This window comes from Branchiostoma belcheri, unplaced genomic scaffold (genome assembly GCF_001625305.1).
Source record: "Branchiostoma belcheri isolate BF01 breed outbred unplaced genomic scaffold, Haploidv18h27 scaffold2, whole genome shotgun sequence".
NCBI lineage: Eukaryota > Metazoa > Chordata > Leptocardii > Amphioxiformes > Branchiostomatidae > Branchiostoma > Branchiostoma belcheri.
The window spans coordinates 7508303-7529131 of NW_017803490.1; the positions used below are offsets into that span (position 1 = coordinate 7508303).

At 40.7% G+C, this 20829-nt stretch overlaps 1 protein-coding gene across 1 annotated transcript in view; it reads right to left on the reverse strand.

Annotated features, from left to right (window-relative positions):
* Positions 1-20829, reverse strand: part of LOC109468918 (glutamate receptor 2-like) — a 32375-nt gene that overhangs the window by 8738 nt on the left and 2808 nt on the right. Inside the window, exons 2-10 of the mRNA XM_019767298.1 lie at positions 17587-17732; positions 9521-9679; positions 8563-8697; positions 5867-5998; positions 5029-5166; positions 4476-4600; positions 3934-4092; positions 743-901; positions 410-514 (exon numbers count right to left, since the gene is read on the reverse strand). Of these exons, the coding sequence (XP_019622857.1) occupies positions 410-514; positions 743-901; positions 3934-4092; positions 4476-4600; positions 5029-5166; positions 5867-5998; positions 8563-8697; positions 9521-9679; positions 17587-17732 (1258 nt within the window). The remainder of the gene's footprint in view (positions 1-409; positions 515-742; positions 902-3933; positions 4093-4475; positions 4601-5028; positions 5167-5866; positions 5999-8562; positions 8698-9520; positions 9680-17586; positions 17733-20829) is intronic.

A 20829-nucleotide genomic window follows, 5' to 3' on the forward strand; every position in this document is an offset into this window, starting at 1 on the left:
TGTAAGATGTGGATAAGCCTTTTATTGCAGATGGTTTACTGCACTGCCCTAAGCGGGATAAAAAGTGCAGTGTTCGTGAATGTAAATTCTGGCAAATTCTGCTTTAACTGTCGTTTTCTATCAATGGTGCCCCAAAACTAGGCAGTTACAATTTATAGTAGATATTTTTAGAAGTATTAATTTATTGCAGTAAGAAAAATCTGAAGGGTAGGAGTGTCGTAAATGTGGTTAAACCGCTCCCGAACGTTATCAATAATTGTCATTTTTGTACGTGATCTTATGTATTTTGTAGAAGGAAGAAAGGAAGGGTGGAAGGAAGGAAAGAAATAGAAGGAAAGAAGGAGGCAAGCAAGGTAGGAAACTTAAATGGACACTTAATCCCCTGCAGACTAAGCCAGTATTGCTGTACCTTCTTCCAGCCACTGCACAGTAGGTTCATGATACCATAACTCGGGTTGTTCGGGTGGCCGTGTCCGGAAAATCGCAGTCGCCGCATCACACCGTCCTCTTCAACCTGTTAACAAACAGTAGTAATGCCAACATTTTTGTACTGTATTCCGTCTGTGTTCTGATAAAGTGGGTGCCAGAACCAAACCTTGAGGCATGCAGACGTCAGCGTTGTACTAATGCAGCTCTGTGAGTGATCCTTGCAGCTTGGATACCTCCTATATTCCATTCAATAGCTGTATAGTTGCTCAGGATCTAGGACAACAGTATAAGCTGGTGGGAGAAACCGCCTTACCTGTTTGAGATAGTCCAACACCAGTTTGCCGTACTTCCAGGGCCGCTTCTCTTCACAACACTCCAGCTTCTCTTCCTCAATGTGGTGACCGTCCCGGAATATATTGTCCAGAGCGTGGGCGATGGCCAGCACTGCGTCGAAGAACTGACCGAAGTTGGACTGAAAAGAGACGCGTGATTTGGTTAAGCCCCTGTATATAAACACATTCAGAACCTTCCCCAAACCACCAGCCGACCAAGGGTGGCTGAAGCTCGTGAGAAGTCTGGCCAGATCTATCTTTGTACACAAATCGATCTTAAAGTTAAATTTGAGTCAAATTTCACAGCCACACCAGCAAACCGATATTCACATTGATAATAGGAACTCAAGCAAAAGCATTAACGTTACGTGTTTAATGACTGGAATATTTTATATATTCCAACATGTAATCACAAGACGTGGTGACGACACACTCAAGTTTTTTTATGTTTACCGAAGGAAAATAATGGTGTCCAAGAGTAAGCTGCTTGATGTTATTCAGAGCAATCAAGAGAGGTAATTACACAAGAGGCTGTATAGTATGGATGGGTAGCGACATAGAGTGTGGAAATAGGTGTAAAGTACCTTTCACATGGTCACAACATTGGGGCTTTCTAGGGATTCAAACCCAGAACATTTAAATCTCAAATGTACAACCCTAACGACATTACAAGCTTGCTACCTTAAACTTTTACGGCACTCATTAAAAAGCACCCAGTTGCACTCTTCTTGATGTTATAGACATCAGACACGAGATTAGCCGTAGCCTGACCAGTCAGCCGAGTGGTGTCAATGACCAGGCCAATTACCCCAGAACTACCCGAACTAGATTCCACTCTTCCAGCTATCAACAGCGTCTCTACTCCTTATTGATTAAGCCCGCCAGGGTACAAGGATCGATATAAGGAACCTCTGTGAAAAATCAATGGATTCTGTTATTACTGGTTGTCCCGTAGCTCTTCCAATTTCACGAGTTGGTGACATTTATTCGCTTTCTTACGTTAGACTAAAAAAGTTTTTCTTTTGATATCAAGTGAGGCATAGGGCTGCGCCCATCTTCGTTTCAGTAGCCCTGAGGCCACACAGCAGTGCAATCACTACAGCAGGGGGCTAGTCCACTGGTAGTGGTGTGTGTTCAACTCCCATACTCTTTCCCAAATGTGGAGTACTAAGCAGAGAAAGCAGTATGTGCCATTTCTTTGGTATGACTCGGCCGGAGATCGAACTCATGACCAATCGAATGCAAGGCAATACTCTACCAACTTGCCCATTGCACCGGTTTTATACGAAAAACAACCCTTGTAAAGTCCGGAATCATAAACTTGACTTTTATTTACTACCATTATTACGTCCAGTGTATAAAAAAGACAAAGTAAGCATTACACAACTTAACTGGTACTTACTACCATTAGTAAATCTAGGTTTACGTGCAGTGTACCTTGCAAATACCACACGCCTCTGCGCTCGTAGTCTAACCCATGCGTCTTTATCAACCATAATGACGTGACCTGGATCTCGTAGGGTCTCGCGTGATTTATCCGGTGCTGCACCTGCTTCAGGCGCCGATCGTTCACGGCTCTTCAGGTGATCCCTATTGCCTTTAAGTCATCCAATGCGATTTCAGGGCAGCAAAAACTGGAAATATTCTGAATAAGGCAATCTTTGCGACATTGACACATGCTGCTTCACATTAGCACATCTAAATCAGAATTTGATACACTGAATATTTAAAACTGCAGAAACAAGCCCGAAGATGAGTCCTATTTTCTGGGTGGTACCCTAAAAATCAGCCCAGGGCCCTTCCAGTAACAATTTTCCGTCAGAATTTGGGGAATTTTTGCTCCATGAGGGTCACTATACATTGGGACAGTGTTGTTTCAACTCAGTATGTATATAAATGAATGGAATATTGGCTTTGAAAAATCGGGTTTCCAGGCCCTAAAAGCTGCATTGGATGCCTTTAATGATAGTCCTCTACCGGCTATTCCCAGGGCAATAAACTGAATATGCAGACAATTTGTGTGGGGTCGTGTGGCGTAACGGGAGAGAACCCTGCCATGCCACCGATCTTGTGCCCTTGGCACTTTGCACAACTTTCCTCACTGTATTGTATTGTCCTCTGAGTAACAGGTTTTGGAAATATTTGGTCACTTGTTCATCGTTTAATTGCTATGTAACAATGTACTATGTACTATGTACTATGATTCTTGCTTTGCTTGCCCTATGTGTTATGTATTGTCTCATGTGTCGGTGGCGGCATGAATATAAGTATAACTTGAGTGTACCGTCACCATGTTTTGTCAATAAATGTTTCAATCAAAAAAAATTCTAGACAGATAGACGTAAATGTACAGGCCATCTCTTTGCCCCCCCCCCCCTTTGTTGTAGCCTAGATATGCATCTATTTCACGTACTTATCTCATGGTTTATTCAACCTGCAAAGCCATTATCGGATAACTGCATAGTCATTCGACTGTGGCTCCTTTATACGACCACCCACGCGAAAAAGACTTTAATTGCTTGACAAGTAGGTCATCCATGGCGATTGTCAGATTCGGTAAGGTCAAGTTCGTGAAGAGCACGGCAACTGCAACATTGAACATGACGCCGTTGTACGTCACGCATGTAGGGTTATCGTCAATACAAGGATATTGCCGGAACGAAGGGTCGATGAGCAAATCTCGTTAAATCCCGCGCGATGTCATGGTAACTGGAAACGATGTGCCGTTATTTCAAGGATGGTTTCAAGGATTCAAAAAATCAATGGCTCTCTTCGGCGTCTATATTCACGTTGAAGCAGTCATACCACTAACAGGTGACAGTTAAATTATGTAAATTTGATAGAAAAAAACTGAAAATAATTTAATATAATTCGACTACACAAAAAATGGAAAGGCGGTATTGTCAACTTTGTCCAAATTGTGAAATCATGTTAAGAATTCAGAATTAAGAAATTATCTGAAAACCGGGACGGAATAATTTTCAATTAGAAGAAAATGAGTCAGACTGCCAAAGACTGAATTTTCAAAGAAAATTCCTCGGCATCAAAATCCTACGACGGTCTACGACGATTGTTACGGCGCCCTACGAATGACTTAAAGTAAGACCCACTGAGAAATTAATCATTGTTGTCGCTTTTACCTGTTTGCTTGTTTGTTTGTTTGTTTTCTCACCTCCACCTCGTATTTTCCAGCATGTGGAAACCGGCTTCGATCAGCGTTCTCCCAGACCTGGCGGACTTCCCTCAGGAGGGAGCCCTGCGCGATGTCCGGGTCCGTGCCGATGATGCCCTGCAGGTAGCTGGGGACTGGCGATGTCAGGTACTTGGTGTTCTGGAAATAAATTTAAAAAAAATTAAAAAAAAAACAGGGCCCAGCAGACAGATGCCAGTCTCGGTACTAGTCTCGTGCTCTCGCGAGACTAGGCCACCGGGTGAACAAGTCATTTTTGGAGGTTAGTGCTCTTACCCTTCATAAACTTGTCACTGCTGAAATAATTCTCTACTACTAATACTACTACTAATAATAATAATGATAATGATGATAGTTCGCCAAATCAAATTCCACTCAGTGCTACACGGATGGGAGGTTGAATATTATGACATGACACCAATATATCAAGGAGATGCTTACTGACTGTTTGTTAAGGCAAAAGGCAAATATTGCATGCGTCATGACCAAAGCATTTTTGAGACAGATTGTTTGAGTTTTCCCACCTTAGTAGTGACGCCGTCCGTGACGACCCAGGCCCATCCTGAGCGGGTCATGCCCAGATGTTCAGCCTGCTGCAACACTCGCACACCGTGGTGAGCCAGGCAGTTCAAGATAACCACTCGGACTCCTACGAAAAATTAAAAACCTAAAAGTTAAAATGTACAAAGAAAATGTAAAATATTTACCTTCACATGGATGAGCCTAGCTTATTCTTACTTGAATACATGACCAGCCTCTCCACCTCTATCCTACAACTTGCAACATAATGTAAGCCAAGACCACAGGGTGTCTGTTACAGCACCAGTTACCACGGTGACAGCCGTCTGGCCAGGAAGACTTTAGAGGAGGAAGAAATACAGCAAAAACAATGGGTTTATGGTCTGCGAAGATAATCATAATCAGTAGCAGTGTTTTTATTGAAATCCTGGTTGCACAGATCTAGACCGCCTAATAAACCGATCACTAAAAATTTTATTCTGTGTATCCATATCTGCACAGCCGCTATGCTATTAATTCCTTGACAAAATGGACATTGTGATGGAAAGAGACAAATACCTGTTCCGACGATGTATTTCAGCTGTGACGTCGCGTTGACGATGCTGATGTCGTTTCCGGTCTGGAACTGCTGGACACTCACAATGTCCCACTTCTTTCGGGCTGCAATAGCTTGGAATTCCACTAAACCGTGAATACCTAAGGAAGAAGAAAACTAGAAAGATAACACTTGCAAAGCAAATGCATCACATGGCCCAGCTTAAGAAGAAATTCTTGCTTTGTTTATTTTTACTCAAACACATTTTATGGCGACCAGCTGCCAGAAGAAGTGAACTTGCAACATTATGTAACCGAACACAATGGTGACAGACGTCTGGTCCTGGTGATTGACCTTATTTGTTTGAAAGTGATATAGAAGAAGAAGAAGAAGAGAAAAAACTGAGCAAAAACAATATCTTTTCCTTCGGTAAACATAAAAAGAAACCGATAGCTTTCGTCACGTGACTTAACAAACTGGTCATCCAAACCTGAGGAAGATTGAAGATGAAGTCCTGTACGAAAGCCAGCAAACTAATATAATCGATGTCATCGACCAAAAATGCATATCTGCTAATTATGCTAAATGCTAAAAATGATTATCTTGCATTACGATGCTTCTTAACCTTTGATCAGTCACTTAGTTTCTAGATGTAATTTAGACAGTTTGACAGTTCAAATGACATTTACCATAATCAACACTTGAAGTGAACATTGCCATAGGCGTCCACCAAAAATGCATATCTGCTAATTATGCTGAATGCTAAAATGATTATCTTGTATTACGATGCTTCTTAACCTTCAGTCATTTAGTTCTAGATCTAATTTGGACGGACAGTTTGACAGTACAAATGACATTTACCATAATCATCGCTTGAAGTGAGTATTGCCATGTGTGTCCAGCCGAAGTGCGTCACCAGGTCTACGAGAGCCCGACTCTGCACCGAGTCCGGGGCAGACATTCGGAGTAGATACGGGAAAAACTCTCGGTTGGCTGAAAATAGAGGTAAAAAAAATACATAATCTCCGCCCAATGACCATCAAACTTTGTAAACAATTTCATCAGGTTGGTATGATTGAATAGTAAAGTTCTTTTACTCACAACCATTTGTTTTACACGTTACGACACTTCGATGACCATCTGTCATTTTTAACATGGACTGAAGCTAGGTGTTACTGTAAAAATGCAGTCCAAAGTGTAAATTAGCCCTACTTAAGTTAACCCTTAAGCTGCCGGTCCCGGGTATATCCGGGTTCACTATACATCCCCTGTGTGCCATGCCCGGGTATATTCGGGATAGGGTATTACCCGGGATAACTTAGCACAGCTGCATGTTTCGCGCCCGCCGACCAGGAAGTGACTGGCGGCGGTAAGTGAGGGCAGGTCAGAGGTCAAATTGGGTTGCGTAATCACCGATTACGTCATCCCACAATGCTTTGCGGCCTATAATTGCCAAGATGGCGGCGTCGTCGTCTGCCGAGGCTTTGTTCTTTTGTTTACGTGTTTTGGGCGGTGAATTTGGACTGTTAACACCAAAATGACGACGTTTACCCTCAAAGAACTGTTGTAGGAGGTCGCTACTGTTGATTTAGCCTATGGTTGACGTATATCTGACGCTGATTCCATTGAGAGTAGTGAAAATGAGACGGATCGTGTTAGCAGACGGGAGGGAATGTGCTCACATGGAACCAGATAGCATTGGTGAATGTGACATCGGCCATGGAACTACTAATGGCCGTGGTCGTGCTAGGGGTAGAGGTCGGGGCCGAGGTCGGGGGTGTGGAAAAGGCCAAACAACAAGGGAACGTGGCACTGACAGGCGAGGTTGCAGCCGGCCAGCTGATGGGGATTTAAATCCCGGAGCCGCCCATCAAGCTGCAACTGATACAAGATTTGATGGCACAAACTGGCAGAGGGGGGATGGAAACAGCCTGACCAAGTCTCCCCATGTTTTCACTGCACAAAGTGGATTTAGTGGCAAGTTTTATTTCTATTTTATAGCAGCTTTTATGTAAAATTTTCCATGGTATAAAGTATAATATTATCTTTTTATTGCTTTTTACCTGTTTATTGCCTTTGTAGTTTATATTGTCAAGTTGAAATATATTCCTAGACATAGTATATACAATAAGCTTTCATATGATATGTAACAAGTATATATACCATCGATCACATAGGTACAGGAAGGAATGTATTATGTTGTATACATTAGTTGGTTCAGCACCAAGGACAATATCCATCATAAACTTACCTGTAATGATACCTGAGTGCTGTATTTTTACTTGTATGTAGTTCTAATAGTGTCAGGACATGTCAGGATCTGTTAAGTCAAGGCCCAAGTCATTCTGTGGTTGCTTATTGTTGATTGTATGGAAACAAGGTGGAAATTGTACATTTTATTGCTTTTTACCTGTTTATGACCCTTATGGTCTATGTTATCAAGTTGACATACATTCCCGACTCTACTATAAGCTTCCATATGGTATGTAACAACTCTATGTACCATTTTTATAAATGTACAGAAAGAAGTGTAATATGTTGTAATGAATCAGTGTCTTAGCTGAATAGTCAGTTCAGCACCTAGGACAATACCCATCATAAACTTACCTGTAATGATACCTGAGTGCTGTATGATTACGTCTATGTGATTCTCATAGTGTCAGGACATGTCAGGATCTGTTAAGTCAAGGCCCAAGTCATTCTGTGGTTGCTTATTGTTGATTGTATGGAAACAAGGTGAAAGTTGTGCATTTTATTGCCTCTTTACCTGTTTATGACCCTTGTAGTCTATGTTATCAAGTTGATATACATTTCTAGTTATAGTATAGTATTTACTATATGCTATGATATATAACAAGTCTATGTACCATCTTTTATAAGGGTACAGAAAGAAGTGAAATATGTTGTAATGGATCAGTGTTTTAGCTGAATAGTCAGTTCAGCACCTAGGACAATATCTGATCATAAACTTACCTGTAGTGACACCTGAGTGCTGTATTTTACGTGTATGTGATTCTCATAGTGTCAGGACATGTCAGGAATGTTATAGGTTTCATACTTATACTTTTTATATAGTTTAGGCATTGTAATACAAAAAAACTATGAAAACAGCTATTTTATTGCATTATTGCCCTTGTAATTCATTACTATTGATGTCAGGCTACATTTGAAATATTTTTCTGTAAAGTACACATTCTTAGCTTTCCAATGATATCTGGCATGATATGGTAAGTTGAGGGGAAAATGACAAAAAGACAGTAATACAAAGGTAGTACCCCCTATTTCAAAAGGGTCTGGAAACCCTGGCACAGAGGGGATGTATTGGTGAGAAACACTGGCAGCTAAAGGGTTAAGATAACAGACGGTCATCGAAACGTTGTCTCATGTAACATACATTGTTGAGAATAAAGAACTTAACTATTCGATCATCAAAAATGTAGAGAGGCTTAAACCTTGGAATATTTTAATTTATTAGGAAAATATATTTAAAGTAAAATATTTTTTCGAATTTTACAGGAAAAAAAATTTTATTTTTCAGGAAAATATTTTGTCCTCACCAAGGGTTGGATCAGTGGCAATGGGCGCGATGTGCGGGATGTGCAGACCGGAACACACGGCGTCGCTGAACTTTACCCCGGAAGAAGTTCCTGGACCGATAATGGCGACCACTCCGGAGCGAGCCTGGTGACAGACTGTTCACAAGACAAGGGATTTGGACATGTTTATTTAGTTATCTATTTCATCATAAAACGGCTGGGTAGCCTATTTATCTGCTTTCCAATGGAGCCCAGCATACATTTACACAGGACAAAACATGATTACATTTAGTCAAGCAACAAAAGGTGGACAACAGCCAAGTGTGGACAACAGAGGGGCCAGTCAAATGTTTTGGGGATTATTTTTCAAATGATTTTAGGAAAACTTGGAAAGAAACCATGATATATTGATGTATTCATGTTCAAATTTATAGCATTCATACTTTGATTTTTCAATCAACTTTTTATTGCATCTGTAACTGTTATTTTTATATGTCTGTCTATACGTTTGTGGGTGGTAAACTGACTATATACGCCGTAAATGACTGTCATTTGTGGGAAATCATAAAAACGACAGACACATAAAATATTACATTATAGCCTATCGTGGTACGCAGCGTAATTCTATTTTTATTTTTGGCGACGCCTAATGGTACAGTATTCTGTGCAGTTTGCAAGAATTCTAGGAATGGTACAGGCATTTTGTCCACAGGAATGGAATGTCCACAGGCATTTCCCTGACCCACATCTATGCCCACATTCCTGGAAACCCTTGGGAAGACCCAGAAGAAGACCTGTCGGCCACGGATGGACAGTGACCCCGGGGCTCGTTCACTATACACTCGGGGGAGGAGTGCACTGTATCTGTCTTGCTCAAAATCATGAAACGATGGCAGTGCCATGCAAACAATAACCCTAACAGCAACCACCGTCGCGATGGTAATGTATGTTTTCATTGCCAGTCTTGTTGTTATTTTACCTGCTTGTATTCCGACGAATTCTGGCAGAAGTACGGTGCTGTTGATGACGTAATCAATCCGGGTTCTTGGCAGCAGTTCGGGCATCATCTCATTTACATACATCACTGCAAACTTGAAGGCCTCTTCTTCCATCTTGTTCTCATGGGTGAATATTCCACCTAAAACGACAGAAACACTGTGATTTTCAGTTCAGTTTATATTAGTCTTCTGTTAATTCTGTTGTATTACTTTATTATATTCCGTTGTTATATTTTGTATGGTTTAATTGGAAGAATAGTGGAAAATGTATTCACTAATGGAGATCTAAATACACCAATCCAAACACTATATTGCCAAGTGCTGCGTATTGTTATTTTTACACCACTATTGTGAAACCACCTATAGTTGCCTGGCGAAAATGGAAGTTATTCGTCCTAAACAAAAAACCATTATGGCAGGTTTTCTAACTTATATTTTTAATACATTATATTTTGGATGAAAAAAACAGTGCAAAAGACCCCACTGTAAATATAATAATATGTTATGCTGTGACTTTTGCCACTGCTGAAGTACAGTCTTTACAATAACTGGTAGTAAGCCAACTGTATGAGACTTATTAAGTGGTGCTAAGAAAGTTTCTACATTACGGTTCCTCGGTCAACACAATCCTGTTTTTACAGAACCGTGAGCAAATTGATTAATGCCAGTCGCACCTCCCAATTGTCCCACTTCAATTGAATCAATAAGGGTCGCGGGTCAACATTCCCCCAGCTGCCCCAATCACGGCAATCATCGGTAGTGATTCGTTTATTCCTGGGGCATATGGACCTTTGCAGGTTTGTTTGGGCACAAGAATTTGATTTCATGAATAACATCCGGACGCAAATCGATTTGGAACTGTAACTAATTCTCTCCAAGCTTATTTTTGACGCATTTCAGGCGTTTTTATCGTTCTTTGTTTGTACTGGTATTTTTTTACGCCAGCCAAACTTTGGGTGGAAAATAGTAACTGCCTAGCAGGTTTTATGAATAACATCCGGGTGGGTATCGATTTGGAATTATAACTAACTCTCCAAGCTTATTTTTGACGCATATCAGGCCTTTTTTTCGCCTTTGCTTTTTTTGTACTCATCTGGTTTTTTTTTTTACTCCAGACCAACTTAGATTGTAGTAACTGCCTAGTAGGTTTCATGAATAACAATTCAGTCAATTACAAACTACAAGATAGAAATACATTGTATAAAATAAATAATAAATAATAAACAGTGGCAGTGCTCTCATGCCCAGCTGTTTAACACAGTAAGCCTTTTCCAGATCTAACGGAAACATTTTAGTGGGTTTTTCGTAGCAAAGAATACCGTGTGTATAATGAGTGTTTGAGAATTGCTTGCACCTGATGTTCTATCTCCCGACAATGTTACCCAAAGAATACAGTTTGGGTGTCTCAGCCTCATCTATTATACACGCCTCTATGACTGTTGAGAAACGACCTTCCTCGTGCTTTCTGAAATGTACATTTGAGCCTCGGACCATTAACTCCATTCATAACTGTCAATGATGCAAGCGAACATCGCAGCTTTAGATCGTGCCCCTTCAAAGGTCGACAACTGCAATTCTCAAACTTTCTGCCAATTACCTTAACAACTCCCGAAGGGTGTCTGTGTGTAATTTGTTTGTACATGTCAGTCAAATTATTGCCGGTCTCGCGGGAAACCATTTTAAAGGACCATAACAAGATTACCACTAGACTCCCTATTGGCCCTACTCATTATCATCGCTCATCCTTAGTCCTACTAAGTTAAAATTGGCCATTGCATGATTAATGATTTGACAGCAACGTTTTTTTGTAGCAACAGACGAATACCACGGTCTAGGGACCACCTGGAAATATGCTAGTCTCCACCAGGCTTAAAAAGAATGTAGCTGGCCAGGAGAGTTGGCCGGCCATATAGAGTCCAGTTTGCCTGCATAGATTCTTAACCATACATAGAGTCTCCACCAGACTATTTTGCAGGCTGAATAAATAGTAGACATCGGCAAACTGGACCTTCTATGGCCGGCCAACTCCTGTCCCTGGCTTGCTATATTCTTTTTAGGTCGATTTCTACTACTTATTCAGCCTGAAAAAGAGTCTGCTGGAGACTAGAAATAATATTTAACAAACTCGCCAAACAAACCATCTACACTATTACGACCAAAGAAGTCGATATATTCAGGTGCCAGACGATTCTAATTCTACAGAGGACAATTGACATTCCAAAATTCGCAATGTTCGCCAAGGGTCTGATTAATATTGCCCGCTTTAGTCTGCAATAGACACATCTCTGTTAAGCCAACTCCCCTTGCATATCACCCAAAACTACTGCTGCCAGTTCATACCATCCATCCAACTGTCAGACGAGTCTGATGGTGAAACTTTACCTTCCTAGAATTTACAGTGGCGCCCGTTGAAACTAGCTATTAGAATACTAGTATATCTTGTCCTGATCTTCTACATACTTCGAATGCTGATCTCGTGTTCAAAACTTTATGAAGAAACTTTTACGTTCCTAGTATCCACAGTGGCGCCCGTTGACACTAACCATTAGAATACTAGTATATCTTGTCCTTTTTCTCTACTAGCTTGGGATGATGATCTCGTGTTCGAAACGTTATGGAGAAATGTTATGGAGAAACCTTTACGTTCCTAGTATCCACAGTAGCACCCGTTGAAACTAGCCATTAGAATACTAGTATATCTTGTCCTGATCCTCTACGTGCTTCGAATGCTGATCTCGTGTTCAAAACTTTATGGAGAAACGTTATGGAGAAACTTTACGTTCTTAGTATCCACAGTAGCACCCGTTGAAACTAGCCATTAGTATATATCTTATCCTGCTTCTCTACTTGCTTCGGATGATGATCTCGTGTTCGATTGCTTTTAGAGCTCTGTAGTACCGTGGATTGCTTGTAATGGTTCCAACGTCATCACCAGGGTAACGTGAGTTTTACTGCTCTGGAAAGCCCACACCGAGTAATTTTTATGGATGACGTCCGCGCCCGCATTGATTTTGGCCTATTCCTAGAAAAAAACACGAAATTCCGCTTCCATTAACTATGACTAAAGAGTAACGACAGTGCCACAAATCGCAATATTGCAAAATGTGAGGTGGAAAGAAATAGGAAAGGACGACAACTGTTTCACTTATGTATTGCTGTTTTCATAACGAACAAAACGTGGTTGTTACCCTGTTATCTCATTCAATTTGTGTTCTAACACTTGTCGTCCCTTAGTATATTCAAATCTAGGTAGCATCTTGTTTTCGACCCTTCTTGATTTTTTTTCGCGCTCTCGCATTAGATTTAGGGTCTCCAGAGGACGTCATCCATACAAATTACTTGGTGTGGCCTTATCCCACAGCTTGGATGATTGCCAAAAGATACCGGTTGACGGATAGCCAGATCCCTGATGGGTCGTTGGTATACCTGGGCTTGAGACACCAAGTCAAGGGTCATAACCCAGGCCACTACCATCTCTGACACATAATATCTATGCTATTGCATTGATTCCCTAGGGAACAAAGTAATTTCATTGTTCACCCAACAATAATACAAGGCATTGAAAAAAATGAAAATTAATTTTGTTTATTTACAAAAAATTACAATTTCTCAAAAATTCAAAGAACATAAAAAAAATAAAAAAATACATGACATTGACACATTTTCATGGCAAAAAATGAAGATGACACTCTTTGGTGTTTTATGTTGATGGTCTTATGTCGCAAGTGCCCTATTTATATATATAACTGCATGTATATATATATATGCCAAGGCATCTGTTGACATGATGCCAAGTCTGCTAATCTAAGACCGTCTGCTGCCAAAGGCTAGTTCAAAATCAATAGTTTTGGGCCATTTTATACCAGTATATACCTCAAGTTTTACAGGCAACTTGGGTGGATTCTTTAACGTATAGCTTCAACGTGTAACAATATTCTAAGACAGAAAATACATATGACAGACAACAAGTGTTTCCAGGGCAAGAACGAAACGGCTACAACAGTCATAGCCCTGTACTACAAAGAACTGTCATATCACTAGCTTTATATTTCCCTAACCTCATCTGTATTAAAGTCAGAAGGTTTGCTTGGTACAAAATAATGTATTATAATGTATATGAGGTATGTACATAACTGTCTTATCCGTTGTAATTTGTAATTTTGTACGCAAACTCTTTGCAATCCAAGGAGTGGTATCCCTGCTGTCAGGTTTGCTTTCTGGTGTCATGAATAAAGAAAGAAAGAATAGAAAGAAAATCGACAGTTTGGGGCCATTTATGCCAGTATATACCTCAAGTTTTACAGGTAACTTGGGTAGATTCTTTATCGTTATAACGTGTAGCTTCAATGTGCAACAATTTACTGTAGTTTACGACAGGAACTACATATATGACAGACAACAACCCCTACAAGTAACGTGATAGTCAGAAGACCAACGACTAATCTTGTGGTCGAGGCCGAGCCGTGAGTACATGGTTCTAATGGCGGCTTCTAATCGCACATAACGAGACCGTTGCTTTGTTTGATTATCTTGGCGGATTACGCTGGTTGTTCTCAGCGCCATTAGAAGGCGGCACGAATTCGATCTAACTGCCGACATATGCTCGTTTGCGGGTGCAGACCCGTATCTGCCCACAGCTGATGCCGATATCACCGGTCCGCATGGTTGTCGTTAGTCACTCTTCTGAATGCAAAACAAACCACATTAACTATTTTCTGTGGATAACGTCCTCTGGAGACCCTAAATCTAATGTGAGAGCGCAAAGAAAAACAAACAAGAAGGGCCAAAAAAGCAAGATATCTAGGTCCGCATGGTTGTCGTTAGTCACTCTTCTGAATGCATAACGGTGGCGTTGCGGTCGTGTGGCGTAACGACAGAGCGTTCGACTCGGAACCAAGAGGTCTCGAGTTCGAATCCTGCCATGCCACCGATTGTGTGCCCTTGGGAAAGGCACTTTACACGCATTTCCTCACTTCTCTCCGGTGAAAATGAGTATGTTGTCTGTTCAAGCGTTTATCTGCATTGGTAGCGTCATAACAATAAGTTGAAAAACTTGAGTGTGCCGTCGCCATGTCTTGTAATAAATGGTGAAATTTTGAAACATTCGGCTGGCGCCGTCGAACACCAGCCAACCACAGCCGACCTTGCTCCCGACCTACTTCTAACCATGGTTTGAGGGAGTTTGGCAGTTTTCAGGAGGCCATATTCTGACAGGGCCTAACGTACTTAGTACACCAGTACTTAGGCAAGGTAGCACCAGTACTTCGGCAGCATCATATCTATGGCTATAAACTCTAACTGCAAGTCTGATGGTACATACTTCATGTACAGCAATTATCTCAAGATGAGTGCTTAATTGGAATTACATGTGTACACCCCTCCGCTTAATTAAACGTGCAGGCCAATATATTAGAAGGGAAGATTATAATGTTTTCTGACTGTCCCTACGGGCTATTTTCCATTACAACAGAGTAGGCAAATATTGCATCCCCATAAATATAATTATTACTTTTGACAACTTTCTATGATAAAGTACTTGTTTTTGTTCCGATGCCGACTATCATGATAATGCTCTTTCTGAATTGACATTCAGCATTCAGCATACTCATTAACACCTAAACGAAGCGAGGAAAGTCGTGTAAAGTACCTTTCCCAAGGGTACAGGTTAAATTGGTGACAGGGCAGGATTCGAACCGGGGACCTCTTGGTTCTGAGCCGAATGCTCTGCCGTTACGCTACAGGACCCCACATTTGTGTTGCGAGGTGGATTAAAACACATTTATTGATGACATCGTTGGTGACCTGTACCTGCTCGATCCACCTTCTTATATTTCCTTCTTGCTGTCATGGCCACCTGTAAATATCTTGATGTCACATAACATACGAGGCTCCCGGCGGCTTGTGACAGATGTCGCTAAATAATAGATAAGCGGCGCCATTATGGAATGTGCTGTCCCTGCAGAATCCAGGGATTTTCTTGCGCTAAATCTTGTTACGGTATCTGACTATCGAGCTAACTACATAAAATGGCCATTAAGGACCCGACCATTATCGTCGATACGACGCCGCGGCAGTCGCTAAACAGAGAGGCTTGAACGTCGATCCCACAATTCATTCTGTTCATCAAAGCAAAGATGAATAGGGTGTTCCACATCACGTGACTAGCATATTTAGTCGTAGGCAAGGTCGGTGAGTTAAACACGAAAGCAAAGACATTACGTGAGCGTCGTTCCAAATAGTTTTATCAAGTCCTTTTCACCTGAGCATCCATGCTTTCAACAAATGATAGGCAGACAGCACCCGAATACGAATAAATTCTTTTTCAGGCCAATCGTTCGACTGCCTAGACGCCATCTTGGATTCATCTACCCCACCAACATGGCGGTGGCTATCTATAAAGTATGTGACGTCACAAACAGACTTTGTCAAATATGTAAATTTACTTCCCAGTGGACGTAAAACTAGAACTAAAATTGAGTATTTTCTTTTTGAGCAAATTTTAGTCGCCATAGACAGGATTCTTAATACCGGAACTGGAGCTAATGGGAAAAAATAATCTAAGCACTACCAAAAAGTAACAACAATGGCCGGTGGTCCTTATGTAGAGGTAGCCACTATGTTTGACTGTATATCAATGACCAACTGGTCCTTATGTAAAGGCAATTCCAAGTGTAGGTTAGACTGTACTTAAGAATCTATGTAGTCCTCTATCTCTGTAGAGTTTAGACAATCTATCTCTTTGTTTTGAAGTAAAGTACCCGCAGCCAACAAGAAGTAAAATCACTCATAACACGATTTGATGTATCCGTTAAACAGCAGCAATAAAGAATCCAGAGGCACACATTTACTGTGGTTATGAACAAGGTGACCTCTGCGCCCTTTTGTCCTACGGCTGCAGTAGGTTCTCGTGCCAACTCTGAATTTCTGCAGTGAAGTATCACCATTATTTCCACACTCAATACTAAGGCTGATGCGCCCAGAGACCAGCTGCGCCAGACGCCAAACTTCAAACCGCTGCCAAGAGCCATTCTTCTGTTATTTGAAGGACAAAAATCATCCTCACGATCGATGAAACTTCTGACTATTCCGTCAGTTTTATAGACAAATGTAGTTAGGGCAAGAGCATACTAGTATGTCTAAGCTAGTGTCTAGCTATAGGTATTCACTTGGCATAGTTCTCTACGGTCGGCAGAATAGGGTTTCAGTGAAGTGTCGTTATCCCTTCAAACTGAATATCATGATGACGAAAACGGTGAGATTAATTGAGCCCTGAGCCCTGAGAATTAGTGGTCTAAGTATCTATTGTGTTCAGTGCACGGTTCTGGATATTTTTTGTAGTCCGAGAATTTGGCCAGGCAGTATCCATTGACCAGAGAGTATTCATTGGTCACCCGGCTGGTGGATACTGCCTGGCTAGTATGGTATTGTCTTCGCAGAAACCGAAAGATCCGCTTGGAGATTAGCCTTAGGCCATATATTAAACGCATACATGTAAGTTGTCAAACAATCTGGCAATCTTTATTAAAAGAATCATGCCCGTAGCCAAGATTTTGAAGGTGGGTTCTTCCCACTGGAAAATTGTGAAAATTGAACCTTCTGAAATGGCATTTCCTGCGTTTTTGAGGGAATCAGGCATAACTTTTTATTCAATAACAAAGTGAGCAGTTTTTCCATGATTACAGCCCCCTGGTGTTACGAATCAGTCCATCTTTTAAAGAAAAATCTTATAATCTTGGACCTTTAGATAAAAAGTGGACATTTGAGCCTTTTAGGGGGCTCCTGGCTACGGGCCTGGCTACGGACATGAGAATACAAAGTTACCAATCCGTACTAAACAATTATATTTTTAACATCACTAAGAAACTAGAAGAAGCCGATCCTCTGTATTAGAGTAATTTTAGTTTTGATGTAGTTAGATTAGTATCAGTAGTCCTGTTTGTACTACAAACATGTATATTCATACCTTTTCATCTGTTCACCTGTACTTGGCCAGATAGGGCATGAATGCACAATAAAGGTTATCTGTATGAAAACACTACAAACTCACCAATCCGGATCCTTGCAGGAACTGCTGCAGCCACGACCAGAAGGTTACCGAAGACAGCCAGGACCAGGGCCGTCTGCAGAAGCCGCGTACCAAACCGTGGAACTGCCGTGGACATCCCCATCTCTGACCTCCGGCACTCACCGAGCCTACAGGCAAACAGAATGCGGCGATGACAAAATGTACAGTACTCCCAAATTACGAGCTGTATCCACTAAAAGCTTGTGTTGAATAACTTTGAGTTGTCCTAAATTAAAGGATTCCCTCAGTAATCCCTATTGTGGACACCAGGACCACACAGTTCTCCCTTTCAGCCTGTTGACGGACCCAGCATGGATTGCTTCCCTTGCAAAAAAAGGATTACATTAAGGCATTGATTTTAGCTGGTGGCGGCAGAACGACACAGGGCATTTGCCTCAGGGCTCAACATGTGACCCGTGCTCTATTTGTCTTTGGCATCCCATTAAAGGACTCTATATTTCTCTCCAGATTTTTTTGTATTGATTGAAACATGTATTGACAAAACATGGGGACTCAAGTTACACTTATATTCATGACGCCGCCTACACATAAGACAATACATCTATCTACAATAATCTAAAAAACAAGCAAAGCACGAATTAACATATATATGGAAATTCAAAACAATAATTAATCGATGAACAAGTGAACAAATATATCAAAAGACTGGCAGGTCTGACATGCCAAGATAGTACAAAAACCGATTGGAATACGACAAAAATGTTTGTACTTGGAGCAATATTTGGTTTTATTGTTGTGATCATATATGGTAAATGCTGACAATTCTTTCTCTTCCTCCAATTGTGTGGAGTTAAGTATTACCTTAACATTTGACCTTTTACTTATTATAATACCAGTCAATGTATTTTATGCCACATGCAATTATTAAGTGGAGGCAAATATGCCACAGGGATTGCCAACTTGAAGGTACATGTACCTCGTATGTGTGGCAGGGGCTTTACTTGTTATGTAACTAATACTTCAAGTCGACATTATATTTCTGACATTTAAAGTTGACAATGGTGCCTTTTACACATCCTGTTTTATTGCAGAAATAATATATAGCAGAGGGGATCTTGGGCCCTTTTGAAAAATTCTCTGGCATTTTCTTTGCTTAGCATACCATGAAGCTCGGTCTGTAACGTGCATTGGGAAAAATCGATTTCAGATGGCGTACGTTTTACAATTAATACTTACATATTCAGCTGCCAAATTACCTTCAACGCAAGATGTAATGTAGCTTTTGTTAGTGTGCTAGTAAAAGCGAATGCAGATTTCGATTTGGCCTCAGTATTCCGACTCCAAATATTAGGAGTATCGAAGTTTCAGCAGTTGTAACATTCGCATGAACATAAAGGTAATTCATGCCATAAAGCTAAACTGTTAGTTGCGTATGTGGAAGGTTTATACTCAAAGGTACCATTTTCGCTGACAAATGAAAACTATGATGTACAAACTGTTACAGGTGATCGCTCAAACGTTCGTCGGGTGGCGAAAAACAGATTTCAGTTCGCTGCACTTGTCCCAAAAGTAACGTTAAACGTCAAGTTAACGAATAGCCTTACCCCGTGGCTACAAATACCACTGGTAAAGAACATCACCGCTTCCAGCAATTGCTTTTTTACAGATGACTCACACACTTTAACAAAAACTGCTGAATTGTCTATCAGACTAATCTCTTTGCCTCCAGTCCCCACTCGTCCATCTCTGTATCTTTCCATGCAGATAGCGCATAAGATGCATTGGTGAAAGAACATGAACATTCAAGCCCAACGTTGGTTTTACAAATGGCATAATAAGTAAAATGCTGAGTTAACTAAATCATTTCATTGAGTCAAACTTCAAAACAGATTGATATCCATAATTTGACTTATTGTCTGTCCGCAATCCCCACTTTTCAGTCCTTTGTGTTTCTATTCTCACATTTTCCTGTAAATAACTCTCTGTCTCTGAAGATCACGATGGTCAACCTATACTACATGGGTATGGGGCATTCTTGATTCAGGCTTCAAATAGATTTATATCCATAATTTGACTTATTCCCTTGTCCGCAATACCCACTTTTCACTCCTTTATGTTTCTATTCTGTAAATAACTCTGTGTCTGAAGATCAGGATTGTCACCATATGTCTACGTGGGGGAGGGGGGCATTCCTAACCTTAGGCAGATCCCAAGGTCAAGTTCGAGCAAATGACAAATTCCTGGCTCGGAGGTGCTGTGTGGGCTGTGATAGAGACAATCCCTCTTTCTGTTATCTCCTTTCCAGATATGCATCCTCTGGTACATGGTCGATGCCTCGCCTTTTCTACCCCGAGTGCGCAACTGTTGTAAGTAATTTTTATATGTGTCTTTTGTAACGTTATATATGTTAGTTTAGATGTATTATTCTTCAATGTGAACGCTGTTTTTCAAATAATGTGACAAATTGTGCCTAATTCAGGGGGATGCGCTTCTGCTCCCCCTGCTGTTGTACATTTGTAAAATGATGAGCAATAAATAAAGTTTTATAACTCGGATCATGAGATTATTTCTCACAAAGTTGCTGGCTCATGGTGTGAAAGTTTTTGAAAGAGTTACTTAGGTCAGGCTCCCTGTTCGGTTATTGGTGTTTAGTTTTCACATTTGACCAAATTCGCTGACGATACTGTCAAAGTTTTATCAGGGGTTGTTAACATGTGACTTTGCTGGTGCAAAGGTTGGAGGAAATTTGACACATCTAGTCTTGATTTGGGGAGGGTCAACCTTGTATTTGCTGACACTCTATAAATAGATTAATTAATTAATCGTAAATATATCATTTCAGCATTCTTGTGGTTGTTGACGGGCACTTATGGCATGACAAAAAAGGAAAATTGATCTTTATTTGACCTTCGTCTTCGATGACAAAGTTAACTCATGACTCGTGGTTGACTCTTGACTCGTAATTCTATTTTATGTCAGCAGTTTCAATTTATTCACTCACCATTGTTTTTAGTTCAAGGACAGGTATTTACATAGCTAGCTAGCTGATGTTTTCTTCTGTTGTTTCTTATTCTTTCTCTTAGTATAATTAATGTGTACAATACAGCAAGACTATATTACTCGTTTTTTCCCTTTTTTTCCACTTCTCATTTGTGCCATGTATGCTTGTGTCTGGTAGAAATGCAAACAGTGTTATGATTTATGCTTGTCTCGAAATGCAAACACTTCCCACCACCTGTATCGTATTAAATGTGAATCTTGTTA